The 23,157-nt window shown below is 44.6% G+C and overlaps 1 protein-coding gene across 4 annotated transcripts in view; it reads right to left on the bottom strand.

The window, feature by feature from the left end:
- RAP1GAP2 (RAP1 GTPase activating protein 2) overlaps positions 1–23,157 on the bottom strand; it is a 293,053-nt gene that overhangs the window by 193,858 nt on the left and 76,038 nt on the right. For 3 of the 4 annotated variants that reach the window (XM_043531454.1, XM_043531450.1, XM_043531453.1), the window contains one exon: positions 6,352–6,387. In XM_043531454.1, the coding sequence (XP_043387389.1) occupies positions 6,352–6,374 (23 nt within the window). In that variant the 5' untranslated portion in view covers positions 6,375–6,387. Of the gene's footprint in view, positions 1–6,351; positions 6,388–15,623; positions 15,864–23,157 lie in introns of those variants that run through there. The other variant, XM_043531451.1, reaches the window with a different exon arrangement.

Genomic DNA, 23,157 nt, shown 5'->3' with positions numbered 1-23,157 from the left:
TTTGCATTCCTGTAGCGCAGACAGAGCCAAAGTTCTCAACACCTTGCAAGATCAAGTCTTATTCACTTTAAAGTTTTCTTTAGCCTAACTGCACCCAGTTACTCCCAGTCATATATGCCTTTGTTCCACTTAACCATCTCCTCCCTTGGGCTTTTACACGCCTCACACGCAGGGTACACACAGCAATCGGGAGGCACAATTGCAGCACGTGTAGGTATACCTGAGCTGGCTTTGATCAAGGTAGAATGCTAAAAATAGCACAGTAGCCCTGTCTCGGTGGGCAGCCAGACTGGCTGCCCACCCTGAGTACAATCCTATCTGAAAACCTAAGCACACGGGGGGCGAGCCCGTCCTGCGGACTGTGCAGCTGCAGCTACGCTGCTATTTTTAGTGTGCTAGCTTGCTCAGAGCTTGCGCAGCGGGTACGTCCACCCAAGCAGGAAATTATACTTCCAGCCCCAGTGTAGACGTAGTCACAGTTGAACATGGCTTCCCTGTCTCCCTTCATTATCATCTGGTCAAGCTGTAAAATAGACCCTTAACGCTATCGGTATGTGACTACTTCCCTCTTTTCCTTTGCTGTCCAGTCACATTCTCATGAGGTTTCAACAGACCGAGCTGGAAGCCCAGGGTGGGCCTGATATTTTGATCACTAGTAGCGTTGCCTACTACACAGGTCAGGTGCAATAAAAACAACAACGATAGTTAGCACGTACGCAGCCTTTTGCGCCCAGTGTTGTACCACCGTTAATGGAACAGTGTGTTGGGGTAGAGAAAGTTAAACATACTTTTGCGTAGCAGAATTGTTTCTAGAAACCCGAGTCAGTGGCAAACAAACAACTGACACAGCCCTTAGAAATACAATCCTGCACAAGGCAGCAGGAGAGAAACAATTACATCACTCTTGGCACCACAGGAAAAATTCTATAGGGATTTTTTGTTTCAAAGCCATAAACACTGGAACCGATTTAACTGCCCATTAATTCTGAAAAAAAAAAAAAAAGAACCTCTAGTGATGACCTCATTAACTGAATTTCTTTTGGGCCATTTATGGTGGGCATTGCAGGCTCAAACAGCAGGTTCCCAAAGGGGCTTGAGCATATTTTCCCATTAAATAAAGAATAATTGTGCAAGCAATGATTTTAGGGGAAATACAAGAGCAATTAATTACCCATACATCTTATCTCAAACTCAGTGGGAGCATGTCCCAAGTATTGTTGCTTGCATTATAATAATGCATAGAGGCATCCACTGAGATTGCAGCCCTATTGTGCAAGGCACTGTACATGCATATGTTAAGACAGTCCCTGCCTCAAACAGCTTACAAGAAAATAGATAGGACAACCGAAGAGTGGGAAGGAAAAGAGAGAGACAGAGAGTTTAAGTGACTTGCCCAAGACCAGTCAGCAGGCCAATGGCAGCGCCAGGATTAGAACCCCAGGTCTTCTGACTCTTACTTCGGTGCCATACCCACTAGGCATCATCACCAGAATAAGGAATGAGACTTATCTTGTAATGGAATCTGCAAGCACAGACCACAATGCTATCAGATCCCTTTGCAGGATCAGGGCCCGAAGAAAGGCCTGCATCGAATACAATATACGTACCCCAGAAGTATTTGCTGTTACTAACACATCAGTAACACTAGTTCTTCATTCTCCGGAAACGTATCCAGCATCCTTCATACAAGACAGAAAGGGCAAAGTCCACAGAAATCCCAGTGTACACAGAAAACACTCTTTTCAGGGAATGAGGCAGAGCTAGTGATTTGAGGTCATGAACTTTACACTCACTGATGCGATGGCCACCGCTGGGCTGGCCCCAGCGAAAAGGAAAGGTGCTGATGCTCTGTTTCTGTCTAATGGGCGAGAGCTGTTTTAGGGTAGATTCAATTCACTCTGGCAGATTTGGGATACCTAACAAGAGAGTAAACAATATGAGTTAGGCAAACTGGGCAATTCATCTCACTTCTATCTGACTCAGTTTGCTATTCTGTAAGGTGCTGGGCAACCCATAAGAGTTGTGGGTGCTCATTCTTTTGCAGGAGGTGCTCAGCCCTTTGCAGTTCAGGCCCTGTATTTCCAGCCATAGTTCTTCTGTTCTAAGCTCATAGTTCAAGTTATTATTAAGTGAAGTGCGATGCTTTCTTTGGTCAGTTTCCTGAGGAGCTTCCCTGGAAATGAGAAGGTCACATTGTCTTGGTGATGCCAATGGACCCAGACACAAAGCATTTATAATGTCCTCAGACATGGAGAGAGGCAACTGTTTGCTTCAGCTGACAAACCTCTAGAGTAAAACCCTGGCAAAATGTTCTCGGAATATAGTTCTGTCAATGCAGTAATCACACTGGGAAGATTTCCAGTGACTTCAATTGGCTTTGGATCAGGCCCCAAGCCGTGGAGATAGTTAGATTTAAAAAGGAGATGTAATAGTAGCTGCTAGAAGTAACAGGAATGACCGTGGATAGATCTAAAGCAAAACTTACTGGCAGAATTCATGGAGTAGACAATAGTGGTCAGTGGTACTCAGCAAGGCTATCAGACAAAAATGGTTCAAATTTTTCCGAGACGAGATGGTCTCCAATTCATAGATAATAAAGTGGGCACAGCAGTAGTGAGGGTAGATGGAAATCGCATTCAAATCCTAGCTATCAAGAACAAGATGAAAAACTCTGATGAGAGCCGAGACAAGCAGCAAGAGCCTAGAGCTAGGAATGTTATTGCTTTAGATCACTGACTCATAAGTGGCAAATGTCCAGGATGTGCTGCAGTCTATCCATAACAAAGAAATCCAGAGGGCATTAGAAATTTACCAGGAGGAAGTGGCTAGCTGTCAACTTAACCAGGGTGACTGGACAGTCTGTCAAGACAAGAAGCAAAGGATGACATGTGTCCTTAAGCAAGTGTCCCATATGATGCTGTGGATCCAAATTTGGCCAGGAATAGTCATCATGAAAGAGGACCATGAAATACATTTTGTAACGTGTGTAGTAATAGCACTAGGTTTTTACCCTGTGTATTCCTCGTCTGCAAAATAAATTGGTAATGCTACTTTTACACCTTTTTGTTGCCCTCTATGGCTGTGTCACTGTTAGCCTCTTTTCTGTAAGACTTCCCAACGTTGCTACCACCAGCGAGGCTCCACCGATAGTGTAGTTTCGGAGAAATGCTCTCACAGACCAGCCACCAGTACGGGAACCACTGTCTCATCTAACTTTGCTCAAAGTAGATCTAACTCACACAGTGGCTACGAGACCTGTGGTCACCATACGAGTTACTCTAATGTTCCCACTCTTTTCACCACCAAGAGCCATGATTAGGGCCCTACCAAATTCACGGTCCATTTCGGTCCATTTCACAGTCATAGGATTTTTTAAAAAATCATAAATTTCATGATTTCAGCTATTTAAATCTCAAATTTCATGGTGTTGTAATTGTAGGGTCCTGACCCAAAAAGGAGTTGTTGGGGGCAGGGGGCAAGGTCATTGTAGGGGGGGTTGTGGTACTGCTACCCTTACTTTTGTGCTGCCTTCAAGGCTGGGCAGCTGGAGAGCAGCAGCTGCTGGCCGGGAGCCCAGCTCTGAAGGCAGCGCCCTGCCAGCAGCAGCGCAGAAGGAAGGATGGCACGGTATGGTATTGCTACTCTTATTTCTGCCCTACTGCCTGCAGAGCTGGGCCCTCAGTCGGCAGCCGCCGCTCTCCGGCCGCCCAACTCTGAAGGCAGCAGCTGAGAAGTAAGGGTGGCATGGTATGGTATTCTGGAGGGCTGTAGATCCCAAGTATCTCCATCAAAGTCAATGGAGTGACAGTAGCGTTCCTGATATCAAAAGATGGTTCAGGGATTCTTTTCTGAGAATGGTGCAAGCCAAACAGAGCTTTGTTTCCTGGCTGAGCTGAATATGGAGCATCATTTTACAGCGCAGTACTAACATGTTTCAGACACCCTGTCCTCACTACCTTACTAGATCCAAAGACAGAAACAATTGTATTTACGTACATTTGCACCTTCCATGGTTCTGCACCCTAATAAAGATCAGGGCCTAAGAACCACTGGGTCCTTTCAACAGACAAGTGAAAGCTAGCAAAATGCATTTGGCAGTAGTACCAAGACAAGTCTTATAAAGGCAGCACTCAAACTGGGAGTGCATATTGTCCCTCTAGATTTCTAGATTCTAGGTACAGCATGGGGTGAGGGATGAATTTTTACCCCAGCATAAATGGACCAAGACCAAGTTCTTCCATGTATAATTAAGCTGATTATCTTAAATGCAATGCAAGAAGCTGTACAGAAAGTCCCTAGACACCTTCACATTTCAACTGGGATTTTCCAAGCAGCCTAAGGGAGTTGTGGGGTTCCATGGGATTTGTGCACCTTCGAAAAATCCCATCCCTAGTGAAACTTAAAACAAAGACCTTGTGCCTACCAATAGAAGCACTGGAGAAGCTAAGCAACCCAACTACATCCTATAACCACTGATGGGCACATCTTTCTAAAAAACAGGCCCATTTTGTTCAGTGGTACAGCATGACAAGCACGTAAAGGTGTAGAAATCACACTGTGTAAGTGACACGTCAATAGATTTATGCCAGAAAGGTCAGCAATGGCCAGCGCAGTTGCTTTTTTTCCCCCTCCAAAGCAAAGTTGACAGTTTATAAATTATACAGTACCTGCCTTAAGACAGACTTAAAAGACAGTAATTGTATTTATTATAATCACTTAGCACATGATTCACCTTGAACTTCAAAGAAAAATAAGCAGTGGGCTGTGCATAAAAATAGCTCTGCTATAGAAAGGAGGATAGCATAGAAAACAGAGATGGAAAAGACCAATTATTCATCCTACCTAACCATTTCCCCTCCCACCCACCAGTAGCTAATGACCACAGTATATTGAGATCAGACTAGATCATCATAATGGTCTCTACTGGCCGTAACGTCTATGGGATGCTGGCTCCATGGAAATTAACAGATCCAGGATTATACCTTATGAACCTACATTCTCCAGTGCTTTGTCCAGCTGTAAGTCGTTCAAATGACTAGACTGCCACTCCTTTCCTTTGGAGACCTTTCCCCAGTCTAATGGATCTCGCTGTCAAGGACATTTTTCCCGGAAATCCTTCCTACGTTTTCTAAAAATAAAATTCACTCTTGTGCAGAAGCCTGTGCCTCATTCAAGCCCTGCTTTGAGGGCTTCAATGGGATTTAAGTCATGCTTATATCTTGTGATGGGGCCCTTTGCACCCTAATCGAGCAAGGACTGTACTTTATTAGTAATTGGACAACAGCTACCAAAAAAAAAAAAAATACCCTACAGCTTGGGAATTCGCTCTCCTCCCCTTGTCTAAAATAGCCCAAGGCTAAGGAACATCAGGGCATGTTGCAAACATGGAAACTGTAAAGATGGGGAATCAAAGGCGGGAAAGGGATTTGAGTTTAAGTTGCCTGGCTCACTTGTACAGCTGCACTCAGGGTGTATTATAAAGTAGTGTCAAAGGGACCTAGAGCATGTGGATGGGCACTTTTTAGCATTTCTATACATCTAAATAAACCAGATAAATCCATAAGGGCCAGATTCCGCCACCTTTACTCACATAAGTAGCACATCACTCTTCGAGCAGTCCCCTTGTAATCAAGGGGACTACTCATGGAGAAAGATACCATCCAAAAGGAGTAAGTGCGGCACATTATGATTGTTGTGATTGTCACGAACAACTGTCATCTTAGCCAGCCAATTGGAATACTTATATCCTACAAGAACACGCTACTCCGCAAACCCATATTACTGACCAGAAATTAAAAGGGAACAAATAAATCAGTTTGCACATGCTTGCAAATCAAGGACTTTCACATCTTATTCTATACATATATGCAAAATGCACCAAAGGGCTGGATCATGGACTGGACATAATCAAAAGAAAGACGGTGGTTGAAAAAATGAACTGACAATAGTTTGTTGGGGAGAGTTAGTACTCTCTTTTTAACTAAACATTGCACACCCCAGTGTTAGACATACAACTTTCCAGAATGGAAATGTTTAGACCACCTTTGTTTAGCTAATAAAACCTGGTTTTGTTGACCTAAGATTTACCTGTCAGTAAGCTTCTTCCAAGCTTCTATACACAGCAGGTAAGATTCTGATTTGAATTGCACTACTGCAAACACACGGACGTTAACCAAGCGGCTTGGAATTTACACCAACATAACTGAGAACAGAATCTGGTCCACTGATTGAAAATCAGAGGGAAAACTAGTTGACCAGAATCCCAAGTTCTCTGGATCCGCAAATATCGTCCCCTATTTAGGAGTTTCACACAAATATGGCTTTATATCAGAGAAAATTCTGATTACTTACTTGATCTTCAGACTGGCGAGCATTTTTTTGTCAATCCTGAAAAAAGAAAAGAGAGTGTTACTAAGTATCCAATGGGCTTTTTGATCTGTTAGACATCCTAGAATGTCTTTTTCCTCATACACTGTGTGTTCTTAGGAGACCCAAGGGCTGCTGATAAAATTGACTATCCCGACATTCTCCTTCGGAAGTTTCATTTGTCTGGCCGGAGTGAGGTTCATTGGTGCAAAGTCTTGACCATGAACAGCTCTTTGAAATCCCAAAACAGAACATGCTGCTCAATTACACCATAAAGCAAGTAACACAATATCCCACACAGCATGAATTGTTTACTGATTGTACTTAATTCAAAAGCATCCTTGTACCATTTAACGCACTAAACATCACAACTCAGAGCCTTAAACAAATCCTTCCAGCTGTAACAGACAGCAGTAAATTTGTGGATGCACAACTCAATAGTAAAAATAGATTTTCTCTATATTTCTATGGAGAATGAAGGTCCCATTGAGTGGACTGTTCCCCAGAACTGATGTTCCTAACCTGTGGTTGGTTTTCATTCATACCCTGACCAGTAATGGTCCACTTAAGTCCAGCTATATTGATATATATTCTGTAAAGTAGTTCTTCTCATCTGCAAGGCTCAAAGCTCTTTACAAAGGAGGAAAGCATCATTTCATAGGTGGGGAAGCTGAGGCACAAGGAGGTAGTGATTTGCCCCAGGTCACTCAACAGGCTAGTGGCAGAGGCAGGAATGGAACCCAGGTCTCATGCAGTCCAGGGCCCAGTCTGCAGGACTGGGAGGCTCCCAACAATGTATGTTTTCTCAGGCACTGACTACAACCTGTGCGATGTGAGACATAAATTCACACTCATAACTGAATGATGAAAGGCAAAGAGACTACATCCTGTAGGAGACCCAATCAAGAAAGGTTTATGCTTCAAAAGACCTGTGCATTCTAAGGTTTTGTTTTGTAGGAAGATTTAAATATAGGTAAGAAAAAAGGTCTGACAAAACTAAACATACCAAGAACATTCTACCAAATCCTAGTAACTCTGACCTGCGACTCCACAGCTACTGTGGACAGGTAGCTAGACCAAGTGGAGACAGCAAGACTCCTGAGTTTTATACACAGCTGTCCTATCAATTTGCTACATTTCCTTGGGATTGTCATTTCTCTGTGCTTCGATGTATGCAGCTGTAAATGGGGCTGATACATACCCCATCATGGCTGTTTGTACAGTGTATGTAATGTCTTCAAAGTGCTTTCAGATCCACAGACAAAAGGCGACACATTGTATACATACAAGATAGTACTGTCAGATTGTAGCTGGAGTCTGATTCCTAGTGGTTTACGAGATCCCAAGCCATTATCTATTTATTTGGTACTTTTAATAAGTGTCCATGGAACACTTATTGAAATAATTGTGACACTATGCTCCATATTCTTTATGAAAATATGCTTATAATATGGATACAACATAACAGATATACTTTATGCAGGATGGGTCTTGTAAGGTATCATTGGAAAGGTTATGATTTTCTGAATGTGATTATCCATTTTGTATGCATGTATCATTTCTGTATCTAAAGTTAGGAATATGGACTACGTAACAATTACAACTGGATATATATTGGGGAGACACCCATCAGACAACAGGCCTTCAGATTTGATGGGCCATCAGGAAGGACCAACAAAACCATGAAGATACTAATCTCTCTCCCTCCTGGGAGTTCTCGGAGGATGTAACTGTGACACTACTAGCTCAGGTGGTCTTGTCACCTGACACTAAACATTATCTGGGACTTCTTACAACTTTCCAGTGAAAGAGAAGGAGGGTCAAGTTTGGGAAACAAAGGATTCCCGCCTTATGTAAATCTTATTTAAGGGTGGGGAGGAAAGCAAATGGGACTCCTCTTCTCTATGGCCTGTCTGCCCAAGAAGAAAGACTGCAAAAGACACCTGAAGGGAAGGGAAGGAGGGAGTCCAGACTGAGACAGAAATATAACTGGAACCCTAAACCACAGAAACTTTGCAACCTGCCTAAAACAACATTTAGGGTAAGAAATTATATTTTGTAACCTGTTTCTTAACTATACTGAGTTTAGCTTGTGTATTTTGTTTTATTTGCTCAGTAATCTGCTTTGTTCTGTCTGTTATCGCTTATATTCACTTAAAATTAACCTTTTGTAGTTAATAAACTTATTTCGTTTATTATTAAGCCCAGTTTATGTAATTTATAACTGGGGGGGGGGGCACGAGAAGTTGTGCACATCTCTCTTCACATTGAGGAAGAGGGCAGATTTTTCTGAGCGTGTGCTGGGCAGATTTTTCTATACAGTGCAAGACAGGTTTCAGAGTAACAGCCGTGCAAGACAGTATTATTTTGGGTTTATCTCCCAAAAGGGGTGGGCACGTGAGTACTGGGGGAGTCCTCTCATATAGAGCTGACTTCAGTCTGTGACTGCAGCAGGGTGTGGCCGTACCTGTGTATGTGTGCTGCAAGAGACTGGAGAGCCTAATTCAGCAAAGCAGTGAGAGGGAACCCAGGCTGGTTGAGCAAGAGAGGCTCAGTGAAATCCCAGTACATCAGCTGGCATCCCAGAAGGGGGGGGTCCAACCCGTCACAATAATATTAACCTGAATTAAGGCAACTAGTATTAATATCTCAAAATGTAAAATTATGTCTATTGGCAATGACTGCAAATGGAACATTATTGGTCATGTGGAATTAACTCCATTTATCCAAAAATCATTCTTTTACAACGTGATCACAAAAAAATATTTAATGCTGTTGAAATACTGTTTCCCATCTACCAGTAACTTTACAGAACTCCTCTCCCACGACTGAACTTCCCCACTGAATGCATGCCACATGGGCTAATTATGTAACAACAGGTTATGCAATTCCAGATTATACTAATATAATTCTAGCATGGGTCCATTGAATGGTGTTAACAACAGAGGAGCAAGTTCAGTGGAGTGAGATCAGACCCTTGCTCATACTTTGCAGTCCTATCTGTTAGCATTCCATTCTCACGTCTCAAAATAGTTCAACGTAAAACCTGGTTTAGCACACATTTCCTTCCCACGTGTTAACTATTGCACAATACCCATTGCCAGTTATGCTAAATTTAACTTTCCCCCAAACTTTGTATATACACTTTTGCATTTCCTCCTTTCCTCCAGAGAATATTTCCCAAGTGTTATAAGAGCCTAGTGCAAAGCTGAGTCTTTTCCATTGCACAAGTTACTTTAACCTTCTTTAAAATCTCCAGATTCAAATTGTTTTCAGAACTCAGGAGAAACCAATTTGCATTTGGTGTGACAGTCATCCAGGCAGGGCCTACCTGATCAAGGCCTATTGAATTCAATATCAAACCTCCCACACTACCTTTAATGGGCTTTGGATCATGCCCATCGAGTCCACATTTATTGTAAGACGCCATGCGACAAAGGTTCTCTAACGATTTTTAAATTCATTTTTTTCCCTAGTTCGTAGGGTCAAAAATGGCTGGGACTCCGTAGATTTGGATTCTATTTCCCAGACACTGGCTCATTGGGAAACCTTGGGTGACTCACTCATTTTCTGTGCCTCAGTTTCCCTACCTGAAACTGTGTGTCAGTTTCCCTCCCACCAGTTTCCCTCAGTTTCTGTGCCTCAGTTTCCCTACCCACCTTCGTCACGTATTTTGAGAACCCAGACAAGAGGCACAATATAAGTGCAAAGGGTTGTTCTTACTCCAGGAGTCCCTACAGTCCAGTCAAAATTCCCCTTTTACAAGGCACATTTCATTACAGCATACAGAAGCTTTGGGATCCTAGGGAAAACGTACCGCAGAGCTGTATAAAACAAATGGACAAGTTATGCCTGTACTCTGTGTTGGGGGGCAATTGGAAAGGGGGGAAGAGTACAGGGAGCCTCTTGTGTCCCAGTGCCCCCATACAGGGTGCAGGCATAGTTATTATGCAAACAGTGGGCAGTTTGTGGCATTCAGCCCCACTGAGGGGCGGGGGGGGGGGTCTCTCTAGGTGAGGTGGGGCAAGGTGACAGCCTGGGGGCAGAGTGCACAAGACTTAAGCCTCTCTTCATACTACAGGTTAGCTCCCTCAGCCTCCCCCTGACCTCCACCATCACAGACTCGCACAGCTCATGGGAACCCCTGCACTAGTGGGTTGCAGCCCACAGGGCCCAATCTATTGAAGCTAATGGGGCTACTCCCCTGAGTCAGGCTTGCAGGATCAGACCCATGATCTGAAATCTGAGAGCCCTGGCTCCAGGTCTCTCTGAAGTTAATGGACATCTCCCCGTAGGCTTTAATGGGCTCGTCAGTCATTTAACCATTTTCCCTTAACATCTGCTCAGACTCTCCGCTCCCAAAAAGTGGGCACATTATTGTTTCTAAAATAAAGCATGCCATGAGTTGCACACTCCTGGATTCGCTCCATGCATAAGGCAGATTTTAAAAGCATTATTCATTATTATGTGATAAAGCTGTTCTCAGGTCCTGGTAAAGCAAGTTGAACCTTAAAGCATATTTTTTGGGTACAAATGTCTGTTGCCCAAACTTTTTACTGCTGCAAATGACCCAAGGGGATTGTGGGTAAATGAGACAGTTAGCTCCTAAAGGATCTGTGCTGAAATATTCATAGACCACACAGCAGAGCTGCAGCAAGTGGATTTCATACCGATGCAAATGCAAGAAGGGAAAAGTCTGTTGCTATTGTTTTGCTTCACAGAAAAACAAACAGCACTTAAGGAAACCACAGTTTCAAGGGGACTAAAATTGGGACCTGTTTTAATCAGTAGCCTTCACACGAGCCTGCTTGTGGTGCAGAAAACCACACCGTGTGCTGCAGTGCAAGTACCCTGCCTACAGAATCCCCTGAATCCTAACACACACACACACGGGGCCACCCACTGCACAGCAAATACGCAGTGGTTCCGCGGCCAATAGGTCCTTACGCAGCCACGGAGACAGGAGCAAGGATGTGCCCCATACTGACGCATGCTCCCCTAGCATTCACTCAGAAGCTTGGCAGCAGCCCTCACTTTCATGATGCAAGAGAAACAGACTTGGAGGGGTGGGGGCGTGGATTGCGTGATTCACTTCCAGGCCAGTCTCCACTGGCATCAGCCTGCAAAAAGATCATCGTACTAGTGCTTGTTCACAGCCAGCTCTGCGAGGCAGAGAGCAGGGAAGAGCATATCAGGAGTCTATCATATGAACCCTGGCTGCTTCTTCCTTTCTGTGAAATGGAAAAATAATAATTCCCCCCCTCACAGGATTCAGTTTGTTACGATTTGTCCAGCACTTTGGCTCAGTGTCATCAGCAGAAACAGAGCAGAAGCTGTGGTGTAATGGCAAGGAGCCCTGAAGCTGGCCAACAGACACATTTATTCTGTGCAAAAAAATATTGCAGACAAAAGAAAATCGCATCTGTGTTGGGCCCAGTGTTGGAAATTGTTGAGTGATCGAAGATGAGTTCAGGTCTGGCTGAGTAACCTCCCTGATGGTAAATCTCGTTCACGGGGTTCCCACAGAAAGGGTGTGTCTGTCAAGATGTACAGATATACTACTGTGGTAAGATAAATAGATACAGGTGTTGGGTGAATTAGCAGATCACTTCCTTTCTAGTAAACAAGCACAGAGGCCGCTCTTCCCATGGTTGTCTTTTTAACTTAGCATTCAGCCAAATGTCAGCTTTGGAAATCAACAGTATCACATACAATTCATTGAACTACAATGGTTACAGAGAGCCTGATCCTGCGCTATTTACTCCCATTGGCTTCAGAAGCTGCTAGATTTCTCCTGCCACAGTAAATCCTAAAGCCAGATTTTCCCCACATGAGTTTCAGAAGACAGCATCTACATTCATGTACACTGTCATCTGTGTAGATAACAAGACTATCCAGAGTTAGAATCATAAATATTAAGAAAACACACCAGGGTTTCAGAGGGGTTATAAAGCCTTGTGATTCAGCGCTTAAGCCAATGCCATAACTATTGTGGATTAGGAATCTTCCCTGTTGAAGATTCCCATAACTGCCGCCTGCAGCACGGTTAGCATCCTCCTCTGCAGCAGCAGCTGCTGCTGGCTACTGTCAGGGATAAAATATGAGGCTAGACAGACCCCTGGACCGATCCAGCATGGCCATTCCAATGTTCTTTCTAAAAATGGCCTGATTCGGTGAAGAGCTGAGCTCCACGGCTCCCAGAGACTTCAGCTTGTGGGGTGCCCCTTAGATTTCTGCCCAATGGCATAAGTTGCTGCAATGGCATTACGTGCACTCGGATGGCACTCCAAATTCACCTGGCTGCTCCTCATTAGCTGCAATCTGTTCTAAGAACAGAAAAGATCACTATCACCTCATGATAGCTCAGTGAGCTTCCCACAAGCAGAGGGCAGCGGGAGACACATCACACTGCTACGTCAGGGGCTCCTGCAAACCTTATTCTCGGGTCTCATGATTTTTAAAGCTTCCTATTTAATTAAAGTGATGTACTACAATATAGATATATTCAAAGCCCTGCATACTACCCTTACTCCTTTGATTAACCTTTTACTCCACGAGTCCCATTAGAATTCAACCTTAACCTTCCCCTCATACCTTATAGAGTGCATGGATCGGCTAGAGAGCAGCTCCAGTAATGAAGTTACAGAACCTCATGCCCTTAGAATGTAGGGTTGCCAGGTGTCCGGTCACAAAGGGGACCTGATGGTATCCAGTCAGATCTCCTGACCGGACACCCAATGTCTGGTTACTACGGGTGGGGGAGGCAAGGAGGCATCGAATCATCACCCGCGACAGCCCCTACTCAGCCGGGGCCGCCTCCTACCTGCATCGGGCAGTTGCAGCTCCCAGCCCCAGCTCTGTAGGGGAGTTGCTCCTGACCCATGCAGGGAGTGGGAAAGAGGAGTAAACAGGGGGCAGGGCCTCAGGGGGAAGCAGAGGTTCTGGCACTCCTGCTGGAGTGTCTGATTTTTAAATATTACGAAGTCGGCAACCCTATAATAGGACAGTGCTCTGTTACGCAACAGATACCGTCAGAGAGCCTGATTCTGCATGCTGAGTCGTCACATGGACTTCAAAGAGATGCGAGTAAGCGCTACTCCACATGAGTGAGAGGGGTACAACTGGGGCCGAAGGAAGAGGAGTCAAAGGACTCTGATGCACTAAACCAGGTCTAATCTAGAGTGGCCTAAGCGTGTGAAAGATGCTCTGCATAAGCCAAGCATTAGTATTACTGAAGTCTTAATTCTGAACAGCTGCCAAGAAGTCGTTAACCTTGCCTGCTACATCTTCCAATGATGTATGTAACAGTGGGGTTTCTCTCATCGGCTTCATTTGGGGCCTTTCCTATAGCACCCGTTCTCCCTCACCCCCATCCCAACAAAAGACCTGTAGCCCAGGTTTCACTGTCTGCTGATCAGTGTTATAGCACATATCCCACATGGATTATGCCCAGATAAGTTTGCAGACGTTCCCCTACTTCTGACAATATCGGAATGAAGGAGACACCGATCCTGATAATAGAAACAAAAATCCATAACAATATTATTTAAAATGAATCAGCATTTAGATGGTGACGCAAGCCAGATGGAGGCAGGAAACTCAAAGTTACAGCTGATGCTTTGTCCTTCTTTACATGCTGTTGTGAAAGAAAATGCAAAGGTGCAGTGACGACCTGTTGTTTAATTCTATGCTTAGTAAGGTAAGGTATGAAAGGAAACGCAACCTGGACAAGGGCTGAATGATTCAGTAAACTAGCGAGGAAACAGAGGTATTTCAGCTCATGGGAACTGGTTTGAATTTGAGCTAGCTTGTCTGTGATTGAAGCAGTTAACATTGACAGTCTACGTCAAATGAGTTTGTTGGGATTGCGATCCAGTTCTCCATGGGCAACTGCCAGGCTACCTTAAAACTAGAGCCATGCAAATCCTAGATTTTTTTTCCCATAGGAAATTATGACATTTCAAAGTTTCATCCTGAATCAGAACAAAGTCAACATTTCCTGCAAAACAAAAATTCTAAAAAATTTTGGTTTGGAAGTATCTAAATGACCTTATCAAAACGCTTTATTTAAACTGTTATTGTATATATAACACACAAATCTAACCAATCACATCAAAACAAAGCACTTTGATAATTTTTCGTCAATTTTTTTTTAATAAAAGGAACATTTCAAAAACATTCTGATTTCATCTAATCAGCATTTTCTGACAGAAAACTGCTCCATCAGAACATTTTTGACCAGCTCTACTTAAAAGCAATATCACAACTGGCACACGTTTAGCGGGCACGCTCAGGACTGAACGTGCAAGGGAAAGCGAACTATGCTCTCGCCCCTAGAAGTTCGAATGAACGACTTTTGCAGGGTAGCCTGAAGGGAACCTTCTTCTGCCCAAGCTGTATCTGTCCAGTGGACGGAGACAGACCTTAATGACTGGTTTGATGATGAAATTGCTGATACATCCATTAACTGCTGTGGCCTGATCGCAACATACCACAGTTGGACTTCTTCGAAGCAGGGAAGAGGGTATTGAATTGTCATCTGGCCAGAAATATCAATCAGTCTTTAAATCAGGAGACAGGTGACAAGTCCAGCACTAGCTAGTAAGCATAAAGTGTACAGCAATCCATCAAGCAGTCATTGACAATCCATCCTGGACTCAGCGTCCATGGTAAATCAGGCTAGATGCCTGGATGCATGTAATACAGTTTAGCAGATGGAGCAAAGCTTATCTCTTGATGGGAAGTGCAATAAACTCTTCTTCCATGTATACTGAAACCACGATACTCTATTTATTAGAAGAAGAAAGGGGAAGAGACAGAGCGACTAAATGGCTGGGTTCACTATAGCATTAGACAGTGCATCCCTGCTACTACAGATTACATACCTAGTGAGGAGCTACTGAAATTCACGCAGATCTCTTCTTGCAATTGTGCATTTAAGTGAACAATGTGTTCATGCCAAAAGGTGAATGGACTGTAAAGCACCAAACCACTATGCTAAGAGAGGCTGTCCCTGTCAAATCTCAGAAGGAGGGGAATCAAAGAAAACCAAGTACCTCAATCAAAAGCATTCAAATATTCCCCTTCTCACAATGCACAAGGAAGACACTTTCCTTTGCAGGTTCTACTTCAAAGCAGGACATTACCACCACCAAAGGGTTTTCCCCTTTAAATTACCGCAGGGAAACCAAAGACGGAACAAAAAACCCCTCCTCTCCGCTCATTGCCCCACAAAGTGAATGGTAAAAATCACCCACCATCCATAACCTCCGAACGAGACGCTGCGTTTCCTATGAAACATCGTGGCTGCTTGGCCGTGCTCACTCTTCCTAGCGTCGCCGGCAATGTCCCCCCCGTCCACGGCTGCACTTGTACCTTAGCCCCACTGCTCGAAGCCAAACAGGAAGACAGGGCACTTCTGTGAGTGGGCACAGCCAATGCATGAAGTGTGCTCCCTCCAGCTATTCCGTCCTTTAGTCTGAGCTCTGGGGGAGGAAAACCACTCTCACCACTTCCTGCAAGCATGTGCTACAGTTCTGTGCAAGCGCTGATTACAGAGGGGGCTTCTCCTTTGGGTCAGCGGCTGTTAACTTGTCTTCTTTAAAACTTCAGTTTCCTTTTTCTCACGCTTTTCAATATACAGCGCAAGGATTGTAGGTCTCGTAATAGTGGAGCATACAGGGCCGCCGAAGGTGAAGCCAAGGTTAATGGATCACTATACCACCAGCTGAGTGAGGCATTTCCATGCCAACTTGTCCTCAGCATCACACTGAAATCAGAAGCTTGCTGTTCAAATGAGGCCTGTCAGTTGATGACAGGCTCCTCTTGCGGAAAAGCCCTATAGAATTTAACAGAAAACTACTCCCTTACAGTCGGTTTGCTGGGGCATCCTATGGAATTTAATAGAATTCTAGCCTTTTTATAGAATGCTGCAGGACAGTTTAAAAAAAAAAAACCCTATAGAAAGGATCTCACCCACTGGTATTAAACTCAGTTAGTACTGGATCCTCAGCTGGTATGAATCAGAATATCGCTATTGATTTCATCCAACTGAAGATCTGGCCCTATAGATTTGTAAAGATTTAATGGAACCCAATTAAATTTCTGTAGAACCCTATTAATTTCATTCCTGTTAAGTTCTATAGGATTTTCCCATAAGGGCCTATGGCAGGGGAGGGCAAACTACGGCCCGCAGGCTGGATCCATGGCGCAGCGGGGCTAAAGCAGGCTCCCTGCCTGCCCTGGCCCCACGCCTCTCTCGAAAGCAGCCAGCACCATGTCCCTGCAGTCCCTGGGCGGGGGAGAGGGCAGAAGGCACCACCCCCAGCAGCTCCCATTGGCCAGGAACAGGGAACCATGGCCAATGGGAGCTTCGGGGACAGTGCCCGCAGTCAAGGGCGGCGTGTGGTGGACCCACCTGCCCCACCCCCAGGAGCCACTGCCAGACATGCTGGCCACTTCTGGGAGCCGCGTGGGGGGGGCAGGGGGCCTGCCTTAGCCCCGCTGCATGCCGTTGCCACCTCGGAGCCGCTTGAGGTAAGTGGCGTCAGGCTAAAGCCCACACCCCGAACCCCTCCTGCACCCTACATCCCAACCCCCTGCCCTCAGCCCTCTCCTCCACCCCTTGTGCATCCCAACCCCTTGCCCTGAGCCCCTTCCTGCACACTGCACCCCTCCCAAACCCCACACTCCCTCCTGCACCAGGCCTACATTCATGGCCCTGCATACAATTTCTCCACCAGGATGCAGCCCTCGGGCCAAAAAGTTTGCCCACCCCTGGCCTATGGCCTGATTTCCCAATTGAAAAAGACCCCCCATTGACTACAGTGGATTTTGGATTAGGCTCATATGAATGAACAGGAAGGATTACACCTCCTCTATTATACTTTCATATTTCTCATCCCGAGTTCCTTTGGATTATACCCTTTTGTGCAATCCTAAATAATCCTTCTCCCCTCTTCTGCTTTCATCTTCTAACCCAGATACTGCAGATGGCCTAACAAAATCGTAGCACTGAACTGGTTTGGCACTCTTTGGGCGCTGTGTCATACACTCCCATCAAAGCTTCTTCCAACAGCTTTAAATAACAGGGCACTGAAAATATCACTCCAAAAGCAGGACATCGCACTTCCCTGTCTGACTGTCCAACTCACCTGTACTGAGCAACTGCAGCCAGTTCGGGTCTCATCCCAAGTTCCTGTTCCCAGGCCCACTGACAGAAGAAGTGCATAGCTGCAAACTACCAACTCTATATATAATGTCTATGGCCCTTTTGTGATCTGATTTCAAAACTCTATGTAAATGTAAATGTGGACCTTTAGCTGCTTACAAAAGTCTAAAATTACCAGACGGCACTAGCATCAAGAAAATCACACCAAAGGTTTCCCTATCACCACTCTCTTCTCCACATCTCTGCCGGTTGTCACCGTTTACACATCACCAGGTACCACAGATTCTCGCCTGGCGTGTACTCTGAAGCAAGCTCAGTGTTCAAAACTATAGGATGTTTCATCGGCAAACTAATGTTTCCCTTTTCCTTATTCATCATGTAAAAGCTGGGGCAGTTCGAATCACACTTTCCTCTTTTAGGGTCCAAAGCATCAGCGAAGTACTGAAACTTATGAGTCTCAGACAGCGATCCATATTACAAAGGACAAAGCTGTTTTTTCTAGAGTACACAAAGAGGAGGGGACAAATTCTAGGGGCAAGAATGCAGCACCCTGATCAGTATTCAGACAGTATCTGCTTTCAAATCTGGTGAATTTTCATTGGATCATTAAATGTTCCAGCCTACAGAGAATGAATTCAGAATGCAAAGTAACCCTTTCCCCTTCCCCACAAGGCTCCGTGCTGGGCCAGAGCCTCTGATATAAGGCTAACAGAGTAAAAGCCAGACGTTGCATGTGTCAAAGTCAGATTCAAGACTCACAAATTTGTCAGACCACTCTGTTTATTAGCAAAGCGCTTTGCCAATGCACCCAGATGTGTGAGCCTCCTGCAAAAGCTCAAGCTAACTTATTTATACAGATAAGCCAAAGCCAATTTAACATAAGAGACAAAAGGAAGAGAAACTGACAAATATACATACATATCTTATTTGCATACTAACATTTACCAATCTCCTAGCTCAGTAGAAGCTCTAAGTTAATTAGTCTGAGGACCCATTGTCTCACACTCCTTAATGTTTCTCTTCCTGACAACTATATTTCAACAAACCTTTCAAGCAGCATCTCTTTAATGAAATATAATTCATTCTACTTTCACACATGAAATACTTTGGGCAGATCTTCAGCTGGTATAAATTAGTAGAATCCCACTAAATTCAATGGAGATATGCTCATTTATACTTTCTGAGGGTCTGGCCCTCTGAGTGCCCCTGCAGATATGTACGTATGCATATTGTGTGTGTGTACATGAGTGTGTGTATTTAACACACATATACAAAACATGCTGAGAAAAACCCCTCAAACAGATTCTTTCAAAACACTGGCATCATCTATTCCACCCAACCATGCCTCTCAGGTATAAGCCGAAAAGCCAAATTCTGCTCTCAGTTACACGGGTGTAAATCCAGAGTACCTCCATTGAAGTCACTGGAGTTGCTCTAGATTTTTACCAGTTACCCAGAGCCCTGAATACATAGATTAAGCTTGTATATGAAATTGCACCCTTTTTGTGCTAGGGATCTTAAAAGGAACAACAAGGGGAAATAAAACTTAAATCCTTAATACCAAATATCCACATCCCCTAACCTTACGCAAGTAAAACTGCCACTGAAGTCAATGGAACTACAGAATTTGGCCCAGTTAGCATCTGCATGAGATTTTTATTAGCTGGGGCTTTGCACTTTGTTGCTAAAAACAACAGCAGAAGGGTCAAATTCAGATCTCAGTGGCACCAGTGCGAATCCAGAATAACTCAACGACTCTGGAGTTGCACTGGATTTATACCAGTGGAGCAAAGTGAAGTCTGGCCGTGTGACTTTAAATGACAGATTAGCATCCTTGGAGATGATGGATAATTCTCCTCCAGACATTAGCAGCACCGGCATACCCAGACAGCAAGAATAGCCTCACAACTGCCTTGAAGGAGTTACAGCTTTAGTACATCAATGGAAGAAGAAAATGGAACAGTAGCATCCTCAAGAAGACAATTTTTCCTCCTCCCAGGCTCAAGATGCAGAAGACAGGGCCTGATGGCCAGGCACATCGGCAATAAATGGGTGAACCCAGGTTGGCTCTCAGGGGGTGTAAAATCGGCATCACTCCCGCATTGGTTACACCAGCTAAGAATCTGCCTGAACATCTATGTGCACTAGAGTAATTTATATTTTTTACACGGCTGCAATCTAGCTATTTGTTACTGTATCTACTGAAGCAGCAGGAAACACCAACAGATCCCTAGCAACCTTGCCAGAAACAGCAGCTCACTGAATAAAGAAAAGCAGTTTTGTTCTAAGAATTTAAGCTCACAGGGTTTTAAGCTGCAATTATTACTGGTTTATCCTGAATTCCAATCCTTACATTTACAAGTGTGTGATGTATAAATAGAGAGTAAGGGGACAGCATAGAAGTAAAGCCACTGCTAATTTAGAGCCTGATCCAAAGCCCGTTGAAGTCAGAGTGGTTTAGGGATCACGACACCAGACTGGGAGGCAGGAGATCTGGACTCTGTTCCTGACTCTGTCACGACCTGCTGTGTGACCTTGGCAAGTCACTTCCCGCCTCTGTGCCTCGTCTTCTGTCCCCACCTTGTGTCAGTCTTGCTCTGTTTTCAGTGTAAATTCTTTGGGTTAGGGCCTGTCTCTTACCGTGTTTGCACAGCACCTATCATAACAACAACAGGAGCCTTTCCGTCCAATAGGTTTGGGTAATTCACTCAGACCCCAAACAGAGAAATTTCATTTGTGCCTTCAGGACGCCACTGCAGACTCTCTCATAGGCTGGATCCAAATGGACACAGAATTACCCAGTACAGCAACCAACAGGAATCTGAATAGCCTTAGGCTTAAGGTTTTCCAAACAAACACCAAAAGCAAAGGACAGCTGAATGGCACCTGCTAATAATAAACTCCCCAACTGGACATGGTGGCTGTGCAAAACTTCTCAGAACTCTGTCTCGCTGGACCTCAATTCTGTGGGACACTATTTCATTGGCCAGTCATTCAATATCGTCCTAATTCAATGCCTTTGCTGTGAAGATAATGATTATGACTGTCTTGTTTGCAATACAGTTTTTCTGATGGAAAAGAACAATCCAAAAAATAGCTTTGAAATCTTGATGGAACAAAAATGATAGGAAAATTAGAGTTACAGACAGGACCTGATCCTAAACCCATTGAAGTCAATGAGAGTCTTTTCACCGATTTCATTAGGCTTTGGATCAGGCTCCTAAGACATGTTTTGTTTCCGCAGCACAGTTCAGGCAACACACCTCAAAGCTGACCTGCAGCACCCCTGGGCCACCCATGAGCACCAGCTAAACTGGGAACACGGCATTTCACCGGGGACGTGTCGTTACAGAACATCTCGCCTCTGCCACTGGGTCCTTATGGCAGCCTCTCCAGAAACAATTTGTCTGCTGTGACATTTTCCTGCCCCAGGAATATTCTGTATGACTGAAACCAACGGGGGGGAAAAAATGTTCCCTTCAAAACAGTAATAGCCAAGTCATTGTAATCAATCAACTAAAATTAAGAAACACAAAAGCTCCAGGGAAGATGAATCTTTGGCACCATCTGTAATAGCCAAAATTAACGACTTCTCTGAGGCTCTGTGACAAAGGCACTGGGGAATGAAATCTCAGAGCATTCTGTGCTAAGTATGTGAGAGCCTGATCCTGCACACTGCTGAGCCCTCTCCTTTCTCATTAGCTTCCGCCGGGGTGCTCCACATCTTGCAGGACTGGGGCCTAGTGTTTGGCTGTGGAATTGGTTAGTGTCGTATGCGATCAGGGCCAGATCCTGCATGGCTGAAGTCAATGGGAGTTTTGCCATTGCATTCAGATGGAGCAGGTCCTTGAGGTATGCCTAGAGAAGCAAAATAATTAAATAGTTTTAGGATACCAATATGCTGCTGGGACCAGATCTCCAGACAAAGCACTGCCAAAAAAACAACCACAGCTGGTAGAATAATATCACTCCCCAAAAAATCCATCCCTGGAGATATGTTTTAAAACATCCTGTTCCAGAAAATAGGAGAGAAATAAGAGGGTCGCTCTCTTGGGACTGTTTTCCTTGTCTTTCGTCTGTACTGTGCTTCACACAAGGAGGCCCTGGATCTTTGACTGGTGTGAACAGTAATTGCACAAAACATCAGGGGCCAAATTCCCTGAGGAGGAGTTTTACCAGGGTTGAATTTAGGGATGGGAGGGGAACATAGACCTTATACCCCTATGTACGCACGCAGGGGTAAGATGGCCCTTTAGATCCAGGTGTGCAGGTGTACGAGAGTCGCTGCATGCATCTACTCCCCTTTAGGGCAGGTACAGAGGCAAACAGACAAAGCCCCTGCTAGACCACTCCCATTCAATGGCCAGCACAGCTCAGCTAACTGGGGGCGAGTGTCATTAGCTGCTAATACAGGCCAGCAGCCAATTGCTACACCTACTCCACCGATAGGAAGAAGGGGCAGAATTGTGACTCAGAGATCACCGTGCCTCCAAGGGCTCCTGCTGGAGTGGTACAGCCCCTGCGCCCCTTCTTGCTCAGGCTGTGCTGAAAGCCACCATCTATCCCACTGTGAATTAAGAGGTAATGAAACTCCATGTATAGCAACGGAGAATGAAAGTCCAAACTCGTTTCACTACACTGCAGATTGCAGTTCCAGTTGCCATGCGATGCCAGGTCTAAGCAGAAGTTTTGTATGGTGAAAAAAAAAAAAAAAAGTGTCCCCACTCTCCAAGGGCTCCATTATTAAGATACAAAGTATAGCAGGGACAGGGAGAGAGACTGGGCAGTACATTCTTACTACAATGTACAGGCTTTCATTTTAATGAGAGCAAACTGCTCGGTTTAGATTTTGTTTACCAAGAAATGCCAACTACGTGCCGGAGTTATATGTTGCCATGGCCAAAACACACTTGATTTGTCTATTTGTTTGTACTCATGGGTTATCTAGTGAGGTTTTATCAGGAGTCTTCAATGCAGAACACTCATAGCTGACACTGAATTGCAAATGAAACTTACAGAAAGCGTTTAATAAGACTTCCGCTGAAGTATAGGCTCTTGGGGGGCAGGGGGCAGACAAACATGGGGCAGATCCTCAGCTGGTGTAAATAAACATAGCTTCATTTAAGTCAATGGAGTTCTAGCTATTTAGACCAGCTACAAATCTATTGAGCCTCAACTGCATTTGAAAAGTTCTACCCATGTAAGAGGAAAGAGCAAGTCATGCAGCTTGCATATTGATGGAATTTACAAATGAGGTCCATCTGCATTGAGGGTTAAGCTAAAATGCTCACTATGGCTCCAAACAAGAATGAACCTAACTGTAATAGTAACAAGAGGCTCACTGCTTCACTGCCGATTCATGCAGAGACAGCAGGAGGGGCAGGAATACAGTCTGTATCCCTCCATCTGTAGCAATTTTACAGAATTCTGCCACTGAACCTACATTGTATTGTTATGTCGTCTAAGCCGCTCCCATTCTTCTCTTTGTTGTTTTATTGGTTTCACCGCAACAGCCTCCCCTTAGCTGGGCCCAAGTGGCGGTGCAGGCAGAGAAGCCGGAGCAGTAGTATTGTGACATCAGAGGTAACAACCAGTCATCCCTCGCTCCCTCAAGTAACCTC

The sequence above is a fragment of the Chelonia mydas genome, chromosome 17 (assembly GCF_015237465.2).
Source record: "Chelonia mydas isolate rCheMyd1 chromosome 17, rCheMyd1.pri.v2, whole genome shotgun sequence".
In the NCBI taxonomy this organism is placed as follows: Eukaryota; Metazoa; Chordata; order Testudines; family Cheloniidae; genus Chelonia; species Chelonia mydas.
This window is presented reverse-complemented; position numbering and strand designations above follow the sequence as displayed.